Below are 23,302 nucleotides of genomic sequence, written 5' to 3'. Positions count from 1 at the left end.
GATAAGTCACGTGCAAGTATTCTACCTAGGGCAGTATCATTCAAGCCCGATTACAAGTGATAGAGATAATACATTACTGAAGTAATGAACACAAAAAAATAATTTTCAGAGAAAGTCAGAAAAGTTTCTTTTTACACAGATTCAACTGGAGTTATCTATGCCAAAGAGATCTATTGGAAGCATGTTGGACATAGAAGTCTGGGGAAAAATTGTGGCTGAAAAAGAAAGCTGAAAAAAGAGAAATACCAAAAACTGGTAAGGATCTAAAATCTAGAATCTATTAAACACTCTTGCAAATCCAACAAAAAAAGAAGACAGAGAAGAAGGAAAAGGAGAGGAGAAAAACCCCAAATAGAACAATAGACCAGAGATAGGGAAAAGGCAGTTAATAGAAAAGAACAATCCAAATTTCTCAAGCATATAAACATGCCAAACTCATTCATATGAGAATGAGTTGAGAAAAGAAAATAACAATAGAAATGTGATCTGTGGGTAGAAGGGGACAAAGACTAACACAGTAGTTAGTCTTCTTAGCAACCTCTACTTGCTTATCTTCCAGTCTTTCTCCCACCCGAACCCCCTCTTCCCCCGCCTGTCCCCACCCACCACCATCTTTTTTTTTCAACCTCAGGCTCAGAGAGATGAGATCATCACATTCATCACTGGACAATTTTTCATTATTTTTCCAATGTAAAATGCTCATTTAATACTCATCTCTTCCCTGACCACTGGCCTCAGAGACGGAGATCCACAGGTTGTACTGCTCAGTCGGGTTTGGTCAACAGGAAGCACCAGCAGAAGACTGTAGAGTGGAAGAATTGAGGTCTGGGTGCTCAGACCCCTGTGACTAATTCAGTATCTGTCTGCCAGCCTGATTTTCACAACCTCGGAGCTGAGCAAGCTGTGGTTACCCTGATGTCTCTCCTTTACTATTCAGTTCTTGGGGTTTCATGTTTTCTGCTGTTAGCAATCCTAGGGTGCCTCTCCATCTATTTGTCCCCTTTGTGTTTCCTTAATTAATTTCACCTATACTTCTGTGGAGTCGTTATTAAGTTACTATTATTAAATTGTCTTTAATAAACACTCTCCTGCCTTGACTATAACTGAATCAGGTGTGGATATTCTACAAAAATAACTGCTCTAAGAGAGGCAATACAATTTGCCCTGCACGCGGCCACCCCAAATTCAATCCCCCACATCCCATAAAACAACCCACGCTCGCCAGTAGTGAATCCTGAGTGAAGAATCAGCAGTAACCCCTTAGCACTACTGGCTGTGGTCAAACCCTCCCCCCAAAAATTAGAGCCTAGAGAGCACAGTGCATAAGGTGCTTGCTTTGCATGTAGTCAACTGGGATTCAATCCCCAGGAAACCATGAGTACCGCCAGGGGTGATTACTGAATGCAGAACCAGGAGTAAACCTAGAGCATCATCAGGTATGGACCCAAAATCAAAAAATTAAAATTTTAAAATAAAAAAAATCTACTCTAAAATTTTTAATTAAATTTTTTTTAAAAAAAACTACTCTATCGTGATCAAAAGGGAATACCCTGCCACAGAGGCAGGATGGGATGGGGGGAAGATGGGGTTGGGGGATGGGAGGGATACTGGGTTTATTGGTGGTGGACAATGGGCACTGGTGGAAGGATGGGTTCTCGAACATTGTATGAGGGAAAAACAAGCCCGAAAATGTGTAAATCTGTATCTGTAGCCTCATGGTGACTCACTAATTAAAGAATTAAAAAATAAAAAAATAAAAATAAACTACTCTATCAAATGTATTTTTTAAAAAAATTTTTAAATATATAGGACTACCTGAAGACATTCATCTGCTTAGGCAAAATAATTCCCACCACTCTGAAGCAGAAGCAATGTACAGGAGACACAGTAATTGCATATTATCTCCCATTCTCTCTCTCTCTCTCTCTCTCTCTCTCTCTCTCTCTCTCTCTCTCATTGCTGTTATCCATCATAACTGATCTTGGAGACAAAATAACACAGATCTAAGGGCTGCAATAGCATAGATCGGTAAATACTTGCATACTTACAGGATTAACACTGTCTGGATTCCAGTGACCAGCTGAATATGTTCAAGATAAAGCTACAGTACATAATTCAGATTGGAGATTGGCAAGAAATAGTTGTTGACTACATTCTGAAAATAAGTATTTTCACATGCATTATGAGCCATTTCTATTCCAACCATCATAGCTAGATCCAGCTGCCTTTTTCTGATTTTTGGTCCTACCCAAAATCTTTTCAGGATCCTTCTCTAAATATCTTCTCTAGGCAGAATTCTCCATACCCACCAACTATTACTGTGCCAAGTTCATTTCCCTTGAGATCTATTCCAATTTCAATTTATGCACTTTTTTTATTTGTGTTTTTCTCCTCCACAAGACTGTACAGTCTACCAGAGCAATGGACCATTACCAAAGATGCAGAAAACAAAATATATTTCTTGAGTTAATTTTTTAATTCCAAGAATGGCATACTGCTGGTGAGATAGTACAGTGGGTAAAGTGCGTGGCCTTGCATGCAGTCTACCTGGGTTCAATCCCTAACAGCATAGGGATTCAATCCTGAGCACTGCCAGGAGAGATCCCTGACTAAAGTTAGAAGTAAGTCCCTAGCACCATATGGTGTGGCACAAAAACAAACAAAAAGGAATTAAAAAAAGAGTAGCACAACAAGAAAATTGTGAGTAGAACTTCACAACCATATTTATAAATGGTGGACTTTGTATATGGCTTCCTTTGCTTACAGTTAAAAGGTGGTTTTCGGATCTGGCGTCACACATTGTATTCAAAGATGCCTTTCCTGAGACTGTAAATATCTCGAATGGGAAGAACTGAAGTCTGCATGTTTTTGCCTTGTTTTGCATAGTATTCGGCATGGCCCCAAGCACAGATGGGCGCTTCATAAATATTATTGAAGGATGATGACACAGAGGATTATTTAGTACCTCCACGTGGGGTGTAGACAGACTTTGGGCCACAAATATACTTTGAATGTGCTTTATTTCTCAAATCATTTGAACCAAAATGATTTCAGCAACCGACTCATCTATAATCACGTATCACACGCACTCAGAATGACCAAGTCCCAAAAGAATGCCATTTTCAAGGCTGAGACTATTATTCCTGGGTGAATGGAATCCTTGTTGAAGTGACACTGTACAAGTAGAAATTAAAGACACTGAAAAACTTTTCTGGGGGAAACAGAAATTATCTGTGAACAATGACAGTTTGTCTGAATAATTCATCAGTTTCAGGGATACACACCCCCTGATTCTGGAATCTTAAGATTTTAGGCAAGTGCACCATTGAATATGTCTCGGACTCTCATCATTCCGCTGGGACCTGGCATTTTTATGGGCACATTCCTCTGATTTCATTAAATTTTTTTTTACAAAACCTCAATGGGAAACATTATCAAGATAAGATTTTGAAACTACATTTATTTCACCTAGTAAGAAAGAAGCTTTTAAGGTGTCCATCATGAGAATCCACATGGGAGCTACACAACAGATCAAATGCCCAAAACAAATCACCACGTCAGAGCCCCACAGAATTCTGAATCCCAACCAGCAAGCATGAATAATCCTTTTAGATGGAAGCTTACATATCAGAACAGGTCCTTTGTGAAATTTCTAAGCAAGGCCTCTGGTTTCCGACTGAAACAGAGATTAATTGGAAAAGGTTCATAAAGTGAAATCAAGAACTACTGGGAAATTTCCACAAGAAAAGAGGACAAATGGTTTTTGTTGACAGAATAAAGCCAGTCTCTCCTGGACAGGAGTTGGAAAGTTGCTGGCCACTCAAACAGCAAATTTGGATAATATACTCAACTAGTTTTCTCAGCAATCAACCTGAATAACTGGGCAAATGCAAAAAACTAGTTTCGAATCCTGGGTCACTTTCTTGTAAGCTACACAAGACCTTATGCAAGTTTTTTCTGATAAGTGATGAAAATAATGCTACCCAATTATCTTGCTAAATTATTGCAAAACTCAAATGAGATCAACTCTATGACAGAGTTCAAAATTTCATAATAAGGCTATATTAAGAAATGGCCTGATATTCCCTGGATCTCTACAGTTTCATTAATTTTTTTAATGAAGGATTTAAGGAAAAACTTTGGGATCCACACCCAACTTGCTCAGGAATCACTCAAGAGACCCTACAGGCTACAGAGGATGAACCCGGGTTGGCAGCATGCAAGGCTGCTGTACTATCCCTCGTGGACAAAACTTTCCAGCAGAGTTTGCTTCATCAATATCAACTTAATAACAACGTCTGAAGAAGACTGTAAAGTGGGGGGGGGCATCCAAAAGTATGCCTTTGTTGGGAGAACACAAAGTTAAATTACAAAATACCATTGTATTACTAATTTCTAGCAGCAAAGGATTGAAAAACTAAATTTATCAAAACTCTTCTTTTACAGTAGCACCAAAGTATATAAAATACTCACAAATAATTTTAATTGAATGATACCATTACACTATATATTTATAGTTTAACTATAAATATAGGTAATAGAAATTAAAACACAAAATATGTGAGAGAAAATAAAGGAAAAAATTGAATTACCAGGTCCTAATTGACTGTAAATGTCAATATTATTAAAACACTATGCTTCCAAAATTGCTTTATGGATTTAATATAATCAAAATCACAACAAACATTGTGAGATATTGACAGTCTAATCCTAAAATAGAAATGCAAGAATGTATCTGTGTGGAAACGTATCTATGTATATATAAAGAAGAAAAAAGGAGTTGGAAATTAATCAGATTTTGATACCACCTCAAAATACATTAAAATGTCAACATTAAAGGCAATCAATATAGGTATGAGGATAAACAAATAGCTAAATGGAACAGAGTAAAGAACCTGTAATATACCTATACACACATATATATGTATATATGGAAAACTGATTTTTAATAAAGCCATCAAAGAAAAAATAAATTATTTTCAATCAATGATGTTGAAACAACTTGATATGAGTATAGCCTCTATATTACACTCAACAAAAATCAATTCAAAAATTATCTTAGACTTAAATGTAAAATCAAAATGGCAATGCTTCTAAAAGAAAACATAGAGAAAATTCTAACTTTGGGATAAGAAAATATTTTTATAGACAATACAAAATGTAAAACTAGCCACACAAAATATTAATTATAATTCACCAAAATATAAAACTTCTTGGTCTGGGAATGTGGTCCTAGTGACAGAGCATGTGCCTGGCGTGTGTGAAGCCCTGGACTTAATTCCCAACACCACATGGTTCTCAAGCACTGGCTTGAGAATATGGGTGTGGTCCTGGCAGTCCCTGTTTCCCATTTGGAGTGACTCTTCACTATCCCTAGATATTGTTGACACAATGAACAAATAACAAATTTCTTATAAAAATACATCATTAAAATATGAAAAGGCAGAAAGAAAACATTTTCAATTCAAATTATCTAAAAATATTACTATAAAACAGGAAGAACTGATATAAGCCAATACCCCAAAAACAACTTGATTTTTTAATAAACAAATACATTTTGAACGCATAACCAAAACAGTCGCACAAAAAAGCATATGAATATGATCTCAACCTCACTAGTCAATGATGTGATGCAAACCCAAAACTTAATGAGACACGTAGTATAGCAGAGATAAACTTACTCACTCGAATGACTAAAATTTAAAAGGCAGGCAACGCCAAATACTGATGAAGGTATGAAATAACTGGAACAAATACATTGCAAATAAGAGCTTAAAATGGAAAACAGTTGGGCAATTTCTTATAAATTAAGCATCCATCAGCCCTGTGACCAGCATTCAATTTCTAGATATTTACCCAGGAGAAATGAAAGTCTTCATGACAAGAAGTGTATAGGAATGCACATAGCAGGGTGATAGCACAGCTCATCTGGAACGGACCCATATATTAGACAAAATTAAAAAGATGTTAGCAATGAGGGGCTGGAGAGATAGTACACCAGGTGGGGAAATTTCCTTGCACGAGGCCAACCTGGATTTAATCCTCCACACCTGATATGGTCCCACAAGGCTACCACAAGTGATCTCTGAGTGTAGAGCTAAGAGCCAGCTTTGAACACTCTGGCGTGGCCAAAAACTGAATGAAAAAGAATATATTACCTAGTAAGTAGATCTCCAATTGGACACTTGTATGTGAATATCACTTTATTCACACAACAAATCTATAATCCCTGTTTCATGGCACTAATAACTGTATAACTAGTATTTAACATACTATTATTTAACCTTAAAACCCTTGTTCTTTCTACTTCATTTACTATATTTGGCTTTATGAGTAATCACTTATGAAGGATTCACTTTATAGCACGCACTCTATCAAATGGTTTACATGAATCACATTTATACTTCAAAACAATACACAGAAAGATAATGCTATTTTTCTCCTCATTTTAAAGATTAGAATGCCGAAGCACAGGGATAAAAAAAAAGTTTCCCAAGTCTCCACAACTAATCAGTGGTCAGATCAAGAATTAAGTTCCTCTGATTCTCCATGTCCCCTCCCAATTCTCTCTCCCACGTTTCCAAGTTCCCAGGCTTTCAACAAGTCCCTAGGGTAGTAGAAGAACATGAGTGACAGCTACAAATGGAGGGGTCTTGAGGCCCACCATGAAGATTTTTCAGGAACTTTGTGCTTACCTATCCAAGGCAGTGCTGGTGGGCATACTCCTTCCAAATCCACGGACCCCCATCTGACGGAAATATGGAATGCAAGAGAGGTTGGCGGCAATAATGGCCAGGGAATCAGAAGGGCTCACAAAGAAGCCATTTTGGCCTAGGATCATATAACGGTCCTGTGAAAAGGAATGCGTGAAAATGGTCAGACAGAGACATCTGCTGCCTACAGTCCATTCCCATATTCATCTCAATTTACTTCACTGCCATTCTATATATAAGCCATCCGAAACAACTGGGATGAAACCATGGAGGGCACAAGAAACTTCCTCGTTCAACCTGAATATTATAGGGTCTAGGACACTGGCACAAGGAAAGTCCCCCACGAGTTTCACTGTGCACAATTACTTCACAATATACTTAATCCTGACTCACTCCACCGCCCACCCAACCCTACCCCTGATCAAAATAGAATCGAGGTTATTGCTGAAATATCTAGTTTCTAAACGTGAGGCCTTGAACAAAACTAGCCTCAGATAAAAATTAACTTCAGGAATCCTTTTTTTTTGCTTATTTATTTACTTTTGGTTTGGGGACCACATCTGGTGGTACTCAGGGCTTACTCCTGGCTCTGTGCTCAGGGATCATTCCCGGTGGGGATCAGGGAACCATATGGGGTGCCTGGTATTGAACCCAGTTCAGTTGCATGCAAGGCAAATGTCCTACCCATTGTACTTTTGCTCTGGCATATTTTTGGTTTTGAACCGCACTTAGCCCTGTTCAGAGCTTACCCCTGGCTCTGGCACCAGGGATCAATCCTGGATTGCTTGGGTTACCATATGGGGATCGCATGGGGATTGAACCAGGGTCAGCTACACACAAGTCGTTAACCTTTACACTTGCTCTCCAAAATTTATGAACATTTTAATAGAAATACCACTTTCTAGAATTATGTTGAACTAGAACTAAGAAAATTTGTGACTATATAATCGCAGTCCTTAGCCATAAGACATATAAGCAGCTGCAGAGACAAAGCTGTTATGTGTTATACATAATAGGTTTGTTAGTTCTCTAGTTTCTAATTTTTATTGTATAGTAAGAGAGGTTCTAGGTAGTTTTTTCATAAGCATTTTTTTGCTGCATAACTAATTGGCCAGAAGGCAACTTTTCTGTAAGAGAGAAAAGAGCTATCAATTAACTAGTTTTGTCTCCCTACTGAAAACCATCTTCAACAGGCTTTTGTTGTATTTAACTACCTTCCTGTTTAGCTTTATTTCTCCATTACACTAACTGGTTTCACACTGTCAAGTAAGTTTAATCAAATATTGAATATTAAAAAATATATATAATACAAGGAGCAAATGAAAGACTTGGAAAACAAATGTTTAGGTATAACTCACAAGAAAACCAGTAAATCTAGACTCATTCATAAATGTGTTCAACAATCTTGAATTTTTTACTTTTTGCATCATGTTGTACTTTAGATTTTTGCATTTTCCCCATTTACATTTACCATGCTCTTTTTGTTTGGTGTTCTGACTGTCTCTCTGTGATAAAATTTACTGCAGACAATTAGTAATGCAACAAAGGTATCTGTGGTGAACATGTTTTCTAAAAAAAAAGACACAAAATAGGTTTTATAAAAGTCACGAGGCAGAAAACATTCTTACTCACCCCATCAGCATCAAATGCAGCTCCAAACCCATACTCTCCACCTTTCATAGCTTCCAGAAGGGTTGTTGCATATGTCAAGTTTGGGTCAGGAGGCTGCCCTCCAAAGTCTTCCAAGGGAACACAGTTAATTGCAGAATTCGCCGGCGCACCCAGCTCATCACACAGGACTTTTCTCACATAAGGTCCCATAACTAGAAAAAGATACACAGTTATATTAAATTTTTACAGAACACACAAAGATTATTTTGTAGTGGCTAGAACATGAGAGCAAATTCAATAGCAAAGGATGGAAGATGATAAATTCTGTAAGTTTTTTTAAGACAACAGATTAATACTTTTTTGGGTATTATTTGTTGAACATCTACTATGTGCCAGAAAGAAATCAACTACTTATTAAATGACTCATTGCCTACTGCTTATTACATATTAAAAGCTTCAGTTAAATATATGCAAAAACACTAAAAGGCTCTAGAACTGTTCTCTGTCTCTGCGATCACTTTAACTATGTCAACAATGGAAGTAAACATTGAAAACCACTGAAACCGATAAAACTAAGAATGTTTAACAAACTAAATGTTAAAGAACAGTGTTTCCAGTCCAACACACGTTTATGAGAGCTGGAGAGATAGGACAGCGGGTAAGGCCCTGGCGTTGCACATGGCTGACCTTACCCTGCACCAATTACGTTTCCCTGAGCACCACCAATGAGTGGTCCTGAGTGCAGAGCAAGGAGCAAGTCCTGAGAACAATGATATATGACCCAAAATACAACACAACGCAAAGCAAAACAAATAATCCACACATTTATGGAATATCTTCCATTAAGCTCCTATGTTAGTCACAGAGACTATTATTTTATGAACCACTGTTCCTACATTACTGATCTCTTAATCTAGTGTATAATGAGTCACATCCATAGGTAAGTGACTATAATCATCAGAACAGCTCTTCCCAATAAATATTTATGAAATTATTAAGAGGAGGTTAATTTGGGGGGCTGGAACGATAGGGTAGGGCATTTTTCTTGCACGTGGTGGATCTGGGGTCAATCCCTGGCATCCTAAATGGTCCTCCAAACACTGCCAGGTGTAACTCCTGAGTGCAGAGCCAGAAGTAATCCCTGGGCATCACCAGGTATGATCCAAAAAAGAAAGAGATGGTGGGTGAATTAAGGCTTTTAGAAGAGGCCATAGGCCATATCTGGAGGAACTTGAAAGAAGAATATACATTTGGAGAGGATGTTCTTTAAATATTAATAATTACTAAAACAACAAATCAGAATTTGGAGTAGAATATATCATCTAGTTGGGACTATCATAGAATCCTGTTGACTTAAATATAGTTTTCCACTTATTTTCCACTAGTACAATATAAACTTGATTTTGCCTGCCCAACACCCATTTTCCCTTATGCCAGTAGCAACATCTTGAGTTTCCTTTGGAAAACAAAACAAGTCCCTTTTCCATCTTAATTCATGGTGGTTTTGCTGTAAACTTTACTCAAAGCCAGGGTGGTAATTTAGATCAGTCCAATCAGGATCCTCAATCCCAAGTGTACGTTGGAATGTTGTATACATGTAACCCTATCATTGACAGTATTGTAAACCTATAAATCATGGTGACTACAATTTTTTTAAATGTTTAGAAAGAGAGAGGGAAACTATTCTAGAGCATTCCAAATGTCTGAACTTTGTTGTGTGAGTATCAAAAAAAATCTAAACTTCCTCAGGACCCTCTGCTCCTAAAGACTTTGATTCCAGAGGTCTTCTAACCCATATTGGCATCCAGAGCAGCTTCCTACCGCAATGCACTGGGATTGTGAGCTGGGCTACAACTTCGCGCTGCACGGGGATGGATTTTTCCTTTCCACCTTGTTTTTCTGCACGGAAAACGGCGGCGGCAGCAATATCCACGTGTCGAGAGCCACCTTCAAAGACTCCTAACCCAGAGGTATACAGTTTTTACAATTTGGGGCTCATAGGCAACCATGGGAAGTGGGCGTTACTGACACGCCCTTGGCCCAGATAAATCCGGAGCTGCTGAGCGCAAAATAGACCCTCTGCTCCTAAAGACTGATTCCAGAGTTCTTCTAACCCATTTTGGCATCCAGAGCAGCTTCCTACAGCAATGCACTGGGACTGTGAGCTGGGCTATGCAATTTCTGGCAGAATTTTCCCTGGACATTATACAGAAATCCAAAACCGCGCGGCCAAGGCAGCGGCTGTACGACTTAACATCTCTTAATTGTCAGCAATGTGAAACGGTTTCCAGGTCTGACTTCGGGGGGAAATTCCAAACAATAACAGTGAGTTTTTTTGTTGAAATATTTAAGGTAATCAAAGTAGCAGCCATTTCTCTAGACTGTGAACTAAGCCATAGCCCCACGCCAGCCAAGAAGAGGAAATATCCCTCTTTCCTGGTTCTTTTCCCATTTTCGGGGAGAAACGCGGTGTGGCATCCACCATATTATGAGGCACGGGAAGGGGGATGAGAAAAAATAAAAGGGAAAAGGAAAAAAAAAGAGTTATGTACTTGGAGCAGTGGGACTACATATCTCTTCATTCTAAGCAATGGGAAACTAATTATCAAATGCTTCCTTGGTAGTAGGGCTGTCTTTCTTGGGGGGAAACTCCATCAACAATAGTGAGTTTTGTCTTGAAATATGGAATGTAATCAAGGTAAAGAGAAAATGAAGTGAAATTCATCAGTTATGCAGTTGAGGGTGGGGGGGGCGGGGGCGGGAGGTATACTGGGGTTTTTGGTAGTGGAATATGGGCACTGGTGAAGGGATGGGTGTTTGAATATTGTATAACTGAGACATAAGCCTGAGAACTTTGTAACTTTCCACATGGTGATTCAATAAAATTTAAAAAAAAACTAAACTTTCTCTGAATCTCTGAATCCCAATATGGGTCTAGGTTACCCTTACATTCTTGCCCAGTTGGTAGATGACCAGTCGCTTACCTCCATGCATCGCATCAATTCGGATCTTCAGTTGCCCGGGTCCAGTCAGCAAACTCTTGATGGCATTAAAGTCAAAGATGTTCCGAAGGAGGTTAAGATAGATATCCACTGGATCCACTATCTCTACTAAAGATAGGAAAACATTGGGAAACATAAGTGATCATATCCATGAAGTCTATTCTCATAATCCCTTTCCCAATGCCATGTAATTTCAATCACAATCCCCTCATAACTTCACCCATTTTATTGGAAATGAAACATTCATTTATAGAAAAAAATTAAAATTTAAGCACTGTCAAGATGACACAGACATATCAGTTGATCAATGCTTGTAAATAATACCAAGTTATTAATTCTTTTCAAATGAAAAGTCACCCACTAAAATGAAGTTATTCAGATAAAACTATGCCCCATTAACTACCCTCACCTTCTTATTGCTATGTTCTTCCCACAAAATACATACACATTAGTGTTAACAAAAAGGTATTTTTGTAGGGGCTGAAGAGAGTACAGTGGATAGGGCTCTTGCCCTTCATGTGACTGACCCAAATTCAATCCCTGGGACTTCATATGGTCCCTCAAGTCCTGTCAGGAGTGATCCCTGAACACAGAGCCAAGAGTAAGCCCTGAGCACCATCAGGTGTGGTCCAAAACAAAACCAAACCAAAAAAGTGGTATCTCACAAACTAGTTATGTTTACTGTGAGACTGGCCAAAAACTGACATAACTAGTAGAAAACAAATCATGGAGTGACATTAGCAGTGACCCCGATTCATTAAATACCATTTTGACCACTAGATGAAGTATCAGAATTGGCACAAAAACATGTTCCTAAATTCAGGTGAAGTTTCATGCAATGCAACCTAGTACCAATGGGGCACTTGAAGGTGAATGCCAAAGCTTGTCATTGAAAACAAATGTTTTTTGTTTTCAATGATAGTGTTCCATACAAATCAATGAGTAGAAATTCAAGTCTTTTTCATTTTTGACAGATAAATACATAAAAATCCACAATATGTTCATTTTTCAAAGTTGGCCATCAGTACATAATTAATCACCAGGAATATTTTTCCTAGCAATAGTAAATATTTTCCTCTTTAGGCAGTAAGATTGGTTCAGAAACCTGCTGTCTAAATGTGTAGTTAAAGTTTGAAACGTATGTACATTGTTTTACCACTTTTTCAAATAAAATCTACCTTGGAGTTGTGAAACAACCCTTAGTAACAATATTACTAATCAAACTTTGATAACTTTCATCAGCTCCAGGTACAAGATTTGATTTAGTTCAATGTGGATAATATTTTAAGAGATAATATAAACTACCACTTATTTCATCAAATGTATATTTAAAAATATTTTTCTTTGCACCTATATCAACAGAGTACATGTATCATTTAAATAGATGTAGTTATAGACCAGAGAGATAGTACAGTAGTCGGGGTGCTTGCCTGGTCAACCCAGGTTCAATCTCTGACACCCTATATGGTCCCCTGAGCACTGTGAGGAATAATCCCTGGCACCATCAGTGTGGCCTGAAACCCATAGATAAGTAAATACATAAATAAAACAATTAATGTAATTAGGCTAAAGTGATAGTGTAGGGGGGTTAAGGTGTATGTCCCACACACAGTGAACTCCATTTCAATCCCTAGTGACACACGACCCCCCAAGTGTTCGTGGGTGCAGCCCTGGAGGCACCCACCCAGCACCAACAGGGTGACCCAGGTAGTCCCTAGCACTACAGGGTTCATGTGAAACTGCGGGCCCTGTGGGCAGAGAATTACTGAAAGGAGTCCTTCTGCCTCCTGAGAACTGCATGGGAGCCCCTGAAATGAAAATAGTGAATTGATATAATTACTTTTTAAGGCATGTAGGTAGCTCCTATTCATCTTTTGAATGAGAATATTAATATAAAAACAATTCAAAATTAATTTATGTGATCCTAAATGCTAGATTATAACTGTGTTTTGCATGCTTTACCATATTTTTTTAATCAGGTATCAGGGATATGGTCAAGTGGTGCAGCACATGTGTTGAGGTCCTGAGCTGGCTCCTTACACCAGATGCCACCTGCCCCCAGGATCCTGGCTATAACCCTGCTGGCCCCCAGGCACAGCAGGATGTGGTCACTATAAAAAGCAGATCATAGTCCAGCAGATAGGGCACTTGCTTTGCATGCAGCTGAACTAGGTTCAATCCCTGGCATCAGTAAAGAGTGATTCCTGACTGCAAAGCCAGGAATCAGCCCTGAGTACTACTGAGTATGTCCCTGCCTCCACCCTGAAAAACATAGATTTATTAAGTAAAAGCTTATATAAAGAACTCATTGAGTTTTACGTACTCTAGAATATTGGATATTTTGGGCAATCATATTGCAATTCTTTCATTCTTGAGCCACTTGCCTAAGGATATTTGGCATGTACATGCAGCACAATCCCATAAATTCAAGTTCTTGGCCATGAGTAATTTTTGCCAAATAACTAATTGGCGATAGGCAATTTTGCCGCCAAAAAAGATAAAAAAGCAAAACTGGTTGTCAGTTTGGCTTCAAATTTTGTTTCAACTGGCACAGTACTCCAAAACTACAATAATTTTTAAAAGTGGAAATCCAGAATACATACTATACTAGATAGTAGTGAAATGTAAGGACAAGGTATGAGATGGAACATTTAAATGTAGTCAAGATATGTATGTGACACACTGATAAGGAAAAGGAATATCTGACATCTGTAAAGCAACAGGGAAAGTTTTCGCAATTCAATGCAAAGTTCACTTATGAGTAGGCACTTAGTATTCAGAAACTAGGGTTGACACCTCTCATAATAAGGAAAAGGAAAGCATGTTTCATTTTATCCTTCTTAATGTCCCTATTTTATTTCTTCAACTTTATCTTTCTATGAAAAAATTACTTATCATTATACTATGAACTTGCTAGTGACAAAGAACAATGGGGCAACTATTTAGAACCATGCTACCTGCTGTATTTTCTACAGTAACAAGAAAACTTTTTAAGAAGGGGGGATTTTAAAAAAAAAGGAAGGAGGCAAGTTAGAATTCAGTGAAAATTGAAAGTTTATATCAAAGAGTCCATACAACTGACCTTTTACATGAAATGCCAAGGACTGATTTGTTTTCAATTAACTCAAGCTTTGCTCAACATTTAAAATGGCAAGTACACAGCATATAAATCATCTCTAACACTTATCTCCAAACTCTTGGGAGCCAACAAGTATCTCTACTCACTTCTGCGTATCTACTGCATTTTGAAAAACTCATCAAACTACCACTGACTGAGGAATCTGGGCCTGAACCTGAGTTCACCAAAGATGTGGGTGTCTTGGTAAGCTAGACCAACAGTGAAGATACCCAAAACTAAATAATGCATTTATTAATAAGTAAACGACATGAATTATAGTAACTCCTTCCTAATGGTGAGGCCCAATTTTTAATCATTTTATTGCCCAGTTTTTCCAAACAAGTAATCACGCATATTTTAGTTACTTAATATATAACCCTTCATTTTAGTTGTCAAACCATTGTGTGTATATGTTCCCAACTAGAATTATTAAAGCAAACCATTTTTTATAGGTATCATGTGGTTTTAAACTAATTTCAGCTGAACAACTAACCAAGCAATTGACTCAAAATCTTTTAAGAAAAGTATAGGATGTGAGCTCAACACAGCCACCCCTGAACAGCCAAGCTCTTCTCTATAGCTAAAATACTATGGTCATAGCCAGGTATTTCATCTATTTTTAACTTAAATTACATGTTTCACACAACAGAAATGTAATCTGTGCTTCGATGTACATTGCAGCACCATTCACAATAACCAGAATCTGGAAAAACCCCAGAGCCTGAAAACAGATAACTGGATAAACAAACTATGATACATTGACACAATGGAATACTATGTAGCTATTAGGAAGAATGAAGTCATGAAATCTGTGTATAAATGAATGGATATGGAGAGTATCATGTTGAGTGAAATGAAGGAGAGGGACACGTATAGAATGACTGCATTCATTTTTGCAACATATATATATATACATATATATATGTACCCACTGGAGCAAATAGATAAGCAACATGACGATAGTGCTACAGTGATATATATATATATACACACATTCACACACATATATACATATATATTTATATATATATCGCCCGTGTGGCAGAGCCTGGCAAGCTACCCTTGGCGTATTTGATTTGCCAAAAACTATAACAAGGTCTTACAATGGAGATGTTACTGGTGCCCACTCAAGCAAATTGATGAGCAATGGGATGACAGTGACAGTGATATAAAATGAGACTAATATCCAAGGTGAGGGTAAACAGGTCAATGATTGGAAGCTTGCCACAAGAGGGGGGGGCAGTGGTGAAGGGCACAGGTAAATGGATATACCTGATAACCTTTCATTATCTGTATAGCTAACTATAAGGCCCCAAAGAGAGATATAGAAGGAGAGAGAGAGAAGAAAAGTGCCTGCCATAGTGGCAAGTGGTGGGATGAAGGGGTGGGGGAGCAAGAGGGAAACTCAATGGTGGGAAAAGTACGCTGGTGACGGGATGGGTGTTAGAACATAGTATGACTGAAACCAATCATGAACAACTATGTAAATGTGCATATTATTGTTTTTCAATTAAAAAATAAATGGAAAAATGTAAGAGAAAATTTTTTTAAATTACATGTTTCATGCACAACCTCGTACTTGCCCTGGGTACTTCCTAAGTCACAGAGGCATCCTCAGGGACCTTAATAGCTTAGATCCTTAATAGCTTACAGCATTAGGGTTGAACTCATAATCCTGAAATTGATAAGGAAGTGCTTTCAGCACTGTTCCAAGACAAGGAATTACAAAAATGGGACATTCCTTATCACCTCAACACAAGAGGGCAGCAGGGATGGGGGTTGGGGGTTGACCTCACAATCATGCATTTTCCACCTTTGAGTCATATTCCAGGTCCCATGATCTTCTAATTTTAAGTCACTTTCCTAAATCCATTTAGTGTGCTGAATTCCTTTGCAAGCCCTCCCAAAGCATGCTTAGCACAAAGCAGATGACAAACAATTACACATCGAATCCAAATCAACTGCATAGTTCAGGCTTGGAAAATAAACACAGATTCCAGATTCAAATGCCCATAGAAAATTTTCAGAGCCCCACTTTCTTTACTTTTCTTAGCAAAAACATTTATACCAGTATCTTCAATTTTGTTGATTTAAAAAATGAAGGCACATTGCAGCAAGTTACAGCTTATTCTTGGAATAAGTCCTGAAACTTTGACTGTGTTGAACATCTCATAAGGGGAATAAGTCTTAGAGCATTGCTAGTTCTAAAGGCTTTGGCTGCTCTCCTCTCTCTGTTCCACTATCAGCTTCCATGTATGTAACAGGAGTCACAGTGGACAGATAACTCAATAGCGTTCACAGGTCCCTTGTCTGCAGAAACCAGAGCCACCCCCATCTAAAAAGTGATTCTACTTCTTCAGGACATAATTTATTACCTCTAAATGGTTTAAATTTGTTCTCCAGATCAAATTCTTGCCTTCCTAGTCGAGATAGGTCGATTCGAAGATCAGGGCAGATGGCATATTCCTCAATTGTTTTGCTGATTTGATAGATTTTATCTGAGACAACATCCGGTGCAGGACCTAAAATGTGAAAGTAAAGCACCATCAAAAATAAATCTTTTTAAAGGGCTTCATATTTCATTCAGAGCCCTCCTTTGAGTGTTAGTTACCTCTTCCTCCACAGCAAGCAGAAGAAAGATTCATTTGTTCTCTAAACAATGGACAACAGTTCACAATTCCATTAGCCTTGGTTTTTGGTTTGTTTTTTTTTAATGCTGCAGTCATCTACTATGGAGGAAATTTGGTCAGTCTCACCTGCTGTATGTAGGCCAATAGCCCAATCGTTTGTTTGTTTTACTCCACTTCTAAGCAATGATATGTCTTCCCTAAAAATAGTTTCACACCTGCCAGGGAGTCCTGATTATGCAACCAGTTTTACTCAGGATATGAGACACAAACAGGATACGTACTTGACAGAAGTGAGGGATTCCAGATTTAAAATGCAACTTCCCATCTAGAGAAAGACAGGTCTGGGAGTAGAAATCCTATTAACCTGTTAATGTGGGTTTAACAAGATAATTTTTTTCTACCCACATTTTCTGGAGACTGCCAAGTGTTTTGTAGTTGTGTTGTGTTGGTTTGGGGGCCATACCTGATTGTGCTCTGGTATCATGGCTGGCAGTGCCCATGGGACTATATGAGATGCCAGGCATTGAATCCAGGTTGACTGCACACAAGGCAAGCACTTTCCCCACTGTAATATCTGCCTCCACTCCCAAGCTCTTCCATTAGGGTTTATCTAGAAGTATTTGATCTATTTCCTTACAAAATTAAGTTGATAACTATAGCAGACTTTAAACAAATTAAAAATAAATTCAATACTGGTTCTCCCTTTGTTTTCTTTCCTTTTTAATTTATATACCATAAATGCAAGGCTGTTTAGATTTTTTGGCCAAAAGTTTTTTTATAACTTTTTCTTTGTTTTTTAAAAATTTTTATTATTTGCCTCTTGGAGAGCCTGGCAAGCTACTGAGAGTATCTCGCTCGCATGGCAGAGCCTGGCAAGCTACCCATGGTGCATTCGATATGCCAAACACAGTAACAACAAGTTTCACAATGGAGACATTACTGGTGTCCGCTGGAACAAATGGATGAGCAACGGGATGACAGTGATTATTTGCCAAAAGATTGGGGTTTAAATAAACAAGTGAATTGAAAGCTCTAAATGTACATGATAGATAAGTAATTTTGTATTTGAATCTTACCCACCAACTTTCTTGTAAACAGAAAAGATTTCTTGATTTATTTTATGTCCAACCTTTATAACTACACTCTCCAGTCACTAAACATGCATGGCTACTGAGCATTTAAAGTGTGACAAATCATAATAATATGCTGTAATTGACTTTACTCAAGGCCTAATAAGTCATGCCTTAAATTCTGTGTCTTGGGGCTGGAGCAATAGCACAGTGGGTAGGGCATTTGCCTTGCACTCAGCTGACCGGGGTTCAAATCTCAGCATCCCATATGGTCCTGAGCACCGCCAGGAATAATTCCTGAGTGCAGAGCCAGGAGTAACCCCTGTGCATCGCCAGCTGTGACCCAAAAAGCAAAAAAAAAAAACAAAAACCATGAAGAATCTCACTCATATATGGAACCTAAAGATATACAGCAGGTAGCAACAGGAGACCAAAGGCAACACAACAGAACAGAGCCACAAGATTGAGTTTGGGGTAGAAGAGGAGACCAAAATGGAAAGCCTGGAGAGCCCTGGGGGAGAGAGGTGGGTACACTAGGGATGGTGATGAATGTTGTCATTAAGCATGATGGGAGATCACCAATAACTGTGCTGTCAATCACAGAACTTAACAAGAAAAATAACTTTTTTAAAAAGAGTAAGGGATTCCTGTACTACTTTTCTCTACATGTGCTATTATCAGAGCCTATTCAATTTCTTATGTTATCTCCTTCCAGAATGCCCAAACATGACATGTTTTCTTTTGCTTTTTTTTTTTTTGGAAAGGGTGCATACCCGCAATATTCAGGGCTTACTCCTATGGCTTACCTAGGTCGGCACTGCTTGGGGGACTATATGAAATGTCAGGGTTTGAAACCATGCCACATGCAAGCAAGAGCCCTGCCTGTTCTATTGCTTTGGTCCCCAACATGGCATATTTCACCTGAAATTTTCTACAAGAAAAAATGTAGGTGCTAGGTATGTTATTTGGTAGAACCAGTCTTCCCTAGGCATATCTTTAGAGAGAACATTTCCTAAGAAATGTTTACATAAAGATAAATGTTAAAGATAAAATTGTTTATCTTTACCACTTGACATAAACAAAGTTCTTCCCCCTTTTTGGATAATGTCCAAATTTCTTGGAAGAAGAGGGAAGATAATAAATATTCTCTTTGCAATGAATATTCTCGTTAGCTGTTACATTGGTTAAAACTCAGCTCCCACCCACTTAGATACATAGATTCAGTATTCCAGATTGAAAGACATTTAAGAAACTTGATTCAATGTAATTCTTTTTTCTGAGATTAATTTGATTTGAACAAAATATCCGTAATAATTTGGGGGTACAATTGAAAAAATATGAGTATAGATTAGATTTTAGAGAGCCAAATTCAGAACTATTGAGTTGTTTAGTTGTGAAATGTCCTCCCATTGTAATTTAGTTTAAAGTATGGGGAGAACTATGCAAAATGGAAAAACAAAGTAATAAATATGTGGTACCATTCTCTCTACTTCAATACATTCAGAGCTTTATAAATTTGCTTCTACCTACATATCCTACCCTACCAAGACTTCCAAACTATAAATTTTTATAAATATAAGAGAAAGTAAAATAATTTTATGTATTTCAGTGAGAGAAAGTAAACCAGATAGGAAAAAGATAATTTAGGATTTAGACTGAGCTATCATATGTCAGGTCTTGAAAAGCCATGTAGTGGGGTTGGGGAGGGGGAACACTGGGAACATTGGTGATGAAGAATGGGCACTGGTGGAGGGATGGGTACTCAAACATTGACTGAAGCACAATCAGGAAAGTTTATAAGTCTGTAACTGTATCTCATGGTGATTCATTGAAATTTTAAAAAAGAAAGAAAGAAAAGCCATGTAAACTTGAGGGGAAAAAAATAAAAAACAGCCTCTCAAGACATTAATTTGTCATGTATAAAACAAAATTAATCATTCATAATGGCCATGAGGGCATGTATTCACTTAAAATTCTCAGTACTCCATATCAGACAAACATCAACTTCTCAATTAGTTCACTTTACTGAGGAGTGCAGGGGACCAAGAGGCCAAATAGGTTCAAGATCCCATGATGTCACCTCTTTGTGTCACCTTGGGCACTAGGATGAATCATTTTTAGGTGTCAATTCAACTGAGCCCCCAGAGTGCCTAGCTAACTGGTTAAACATTATTATGGGTGTGCCTGCAAGGGTATTTCTGGGTGTGATTAACAATTAAATCTGTATACAAGAAGAATACATGACCCTTCCCCAAAATGGGCAGGTAAATTCCAACCAAACCCACTGAAGTCCTAGAAGAGCTGAAGACTAAGTAAGAGAGAATTCACTTTTGCCTGAGCCTCATCCTGAATCATACCAATCAGCTCAGCAGCTACTCAGGCCTTCAGACTATGATAAGAACTATACCATCAATACTTCTGGTCTCCAGCTTGCCAGCGACAGAACTTGGGGATTTTCAGCCTTCACAATCAGATGAGTCCATTCCTGTTAATAAATCTCTTCAAGTCCTTTTAGTTCTGCCTCTCTGGAAAACTGGGAATCATTGGATTTTTCTGAGCTCTTTCCTATCTAACTTGCTTGTCTACCATCAGAGGATGATTACAGACAAAGAAACAATAGGAAAAAAGAAGAGATGATCAATGAGTTATATTCTGAACTACTTACCTCCATTGGCAACATTAAACTTCACTCCAAACTCTCCGCCTGGTCCTCCAGGGCAGTGGCTGGCTGTCAGGATGATTCCACCTGCTGCCTTGATCTTTCTGATAATGCAGGAAACAGCTGGGGTAGACAAGATGCCATTCTGACCAATAATCAGTCGCCCAATCTAGATCAGCCAGGAAAAAAAATTATCTCAATCCAGGTGCATGAAGCACTTCAGCAGGCTCTTAGTCTATAATCAGTTGTCCAAAAGAGTTTGGTAAGCTTTAGATCGGAGTTGTGGGCGAAGCAGATAGAGCCTTGGCATTGCTTCTCCTGCCAAATATCTCCAGGAATATATAGGACATTTACATCTAGTGGGGTTTTTAAATTAATTAATTAATTGAGGGTCAGACCCAGTGGTGCTCAGGGTTTATTCCTCCTAGCTCTGTGCTTAAGGATCTCTCCTGGCAGTTGGTGCTCAGGAAACCATAGGGTGCTGGGGATGGAACTGGGTTCAGCCACGTACAAGACAAGCATCCTACCTGCTGTACTATCACTTCAGACTAGTGGTCATTTATTAACCTGTCATTTGTCTTACTGGTTTTGGTGACCTAGAGTCTAGCCCGAACCACCCAAGTTCTTAGTCTGTCCCTGGCTCAGATACTCTGTGTGTGAACATGCTAACAACACAAGAAAAAAGAAATGAGTGTTTGCTGGCATTACCCACACTCTCTGCCTCAATACAAATTCACACTGGCAGGATCCTAACTAACTACAATCTGTCATCAGCAGGTATATTTTAACTATGCTAAGGATGATTATGTTCCCAAAGGCAAGGATTCTAGTTGTGTTACTAAGTGACTGCACATGCCAGGACCATTGAAAATACTGCCCTGTCATGGAGATCAGAGCTCTATGGGTCACCTATGGTGGGGTCGGGTCAGACTAAAAAACTGCCTTGTTTAAAGAAAGCAACAGGGGCTGGAGAAATAGAACAGGAGTTACAGTGATTGTCTTGCACAAGGTCAATGGCAACACATACGTCTCCCTGAGGTCACTGGGAACAGAACTTTGAGCACCACTAGGAGGGGAAGGAAGGAAGGAAGGAAGGAAGGAAGGAAGGAAGGAAGGAAGGAAGGAAGGAAGGAAGGAAGGAAGGAAGGAAGGAAGGAAGGAAGGAAGGAAGGAAGGGAGGGAGGGAGGGAGGGAGGGAGGGAGGGAGGGAGGGAGGGGAAGGAAGGAAGGAAGGAAGGAAGGAAGGAAGGAAGGAAGGAAGGAAGGAAGGAAGGAAGGAAGGAAGGAAGGAAGGAAGGAGGGAAGGGAGGAAGGAAGGAGGGAAGGGAGGAAGGAAGGAAGGAAGGAAGGAAGGAAGGAAGGAAGGAAGGAAGGAAGGAAGGAAGGAAGGAAGGAAGGAAGGAAGGAAGGAGGGAAGGAAACGAAGGAAGGAAGGAGGGAAGGAGGGAAGGGAAGGAAGGAAAGGAAGGAAGGAAGGGAGGGAGGGAGGAAGGAAGGAGGGAAGGAAGGAAGGAAGGAAAGGAAGGAAGGAAGGAAGGAGGGAGGGAGGAAAGGAAGGAAGGGGGGAGGGAGGAAAGGAAGGAAGGAAGGAAAGGAAGAAAGGAAGGAAGGAAGGAAGGAAGGAAGGAGGGAGGGAGGGAGGGAGGGAGGGAGGGAGGGAGGGAGGGAGGGAGGGAGGGAGGGAGGGAGGGAGGGAGGGAAGGAAGGAAGGAAGGAGGGAGGGAAGGGAGGGAGGAGGGAAGGAGGGAAGGAGGGAAGGAGGGAAGGAGGGAGGGGGAGAGACAAGAAGAAAGAGAAAGAAATGTCACTACAGAGCTGTATGTTATATGCTTTGTTTGGAAATGATAAACATCCAATACAATGGTTCATCCAATACAATGTTGCTGCAAACAAGGGGACATCATTTATGATGCCTATCAAATTCATACCACAACCCAACTAATTCTATTAAATCTCCAAGGATAGGAACTAGTTATTTGTTTTTAAGGCTCTACAGATGATTTCAACGTCCTTGTGACTCTAAGGACCAGCTCCACAAGTATGACCTATAAGTTTGGTAGAAATCAGAGTATCAGGTCCCATTCAAGACCTACTGAATAAGAACCAGTATTTTATTGGCTGGAAAGATGGTACAGGGTTAGGGTGCATATCTTGCATACTCCTGACCAGAGTTTGGTATCCAACACAACGTGGGCCCCTGAAACACCACAGGGTGCAGTGCTGGAAACACCTGAGCACTTCCAGGTGTTTCCCTCAACCCTCTCTCAGCACCACTGGGATGGTCCATTACCACATCCTCAGACCCTAAACACTAAATCACTGACAGCCAAGAATCACTGAGAGTGGACCCTGGATTCCCTGAAATCTGTTTGGGAGAGCCCCCAAAGAAATTTTTTTAAGAACTGGTATTTTAATATGACCTTCTTCCTTAATTTTAGATACAAGTTTTCCTAGCTATCTGAAAGTGTAGTCTATCCATGAAAACTTTCATAAGTTAAA

At 39.0% G+C, this 23,302-nt stretch overlaps 1 protein-coding gene across 1 annotated transcript in view; it reads right to left on the bottom strand.

The window, feature by feature from the left end:
• Window positions 1-23,302, bottom strand: part of PGM5 (phosphoglucomutase 5) — a 234,500-nt gene that overhangs the window by 179,201 nt on the left and 31,997 nt on the right. The window contains exons 2-6 of the mRNA XM_055135630.1: window positions 20,810-20,972; window positions 16,820-16,966; window positions 11,309-11,434; window positions 8,346-8,536; window positions 6,696-6,850 (exon numbers count right to left, since the gene is read on the bottom strand). Coding sequence (XP_054991605.1) covers window positions 6,696-6,850; window positions 8,346-8,536; window positions 11,309-11,434; window positions 16,820-16,966; window positions 20,810-20,972 — 782 coding nt within the window. The remainder of the gene's footprint in view (window positions 1-6,695; window positions 6,851-8,345; window positions 8,537-11,308; window positions 11,435-16,819; window positions 16,967-20,809; window positions 20,973-23,302) is intronic.

The sequence above is a fragment of the Sorex araneus genome, chromosome 1 (genome assembly GCF_027595985.1).
Source record: "Sorex araneus isolate mSorAra2 chromosome 1, mSorAra2.pri, whole genome shotgun sequence".
NCBI classification, from domain to species: domain Eukaryota; kingdom Metazoa; phylum Chordata; class Mammalia; order Eulipotyphla; family Soricidae; genus Sorex; species Sorex araneus.
The sequence above is the reverse complement of the archived record's forward strand: the minus strand, read 5'-3'. Positions and strand labels throughout refer to the sequence as shown.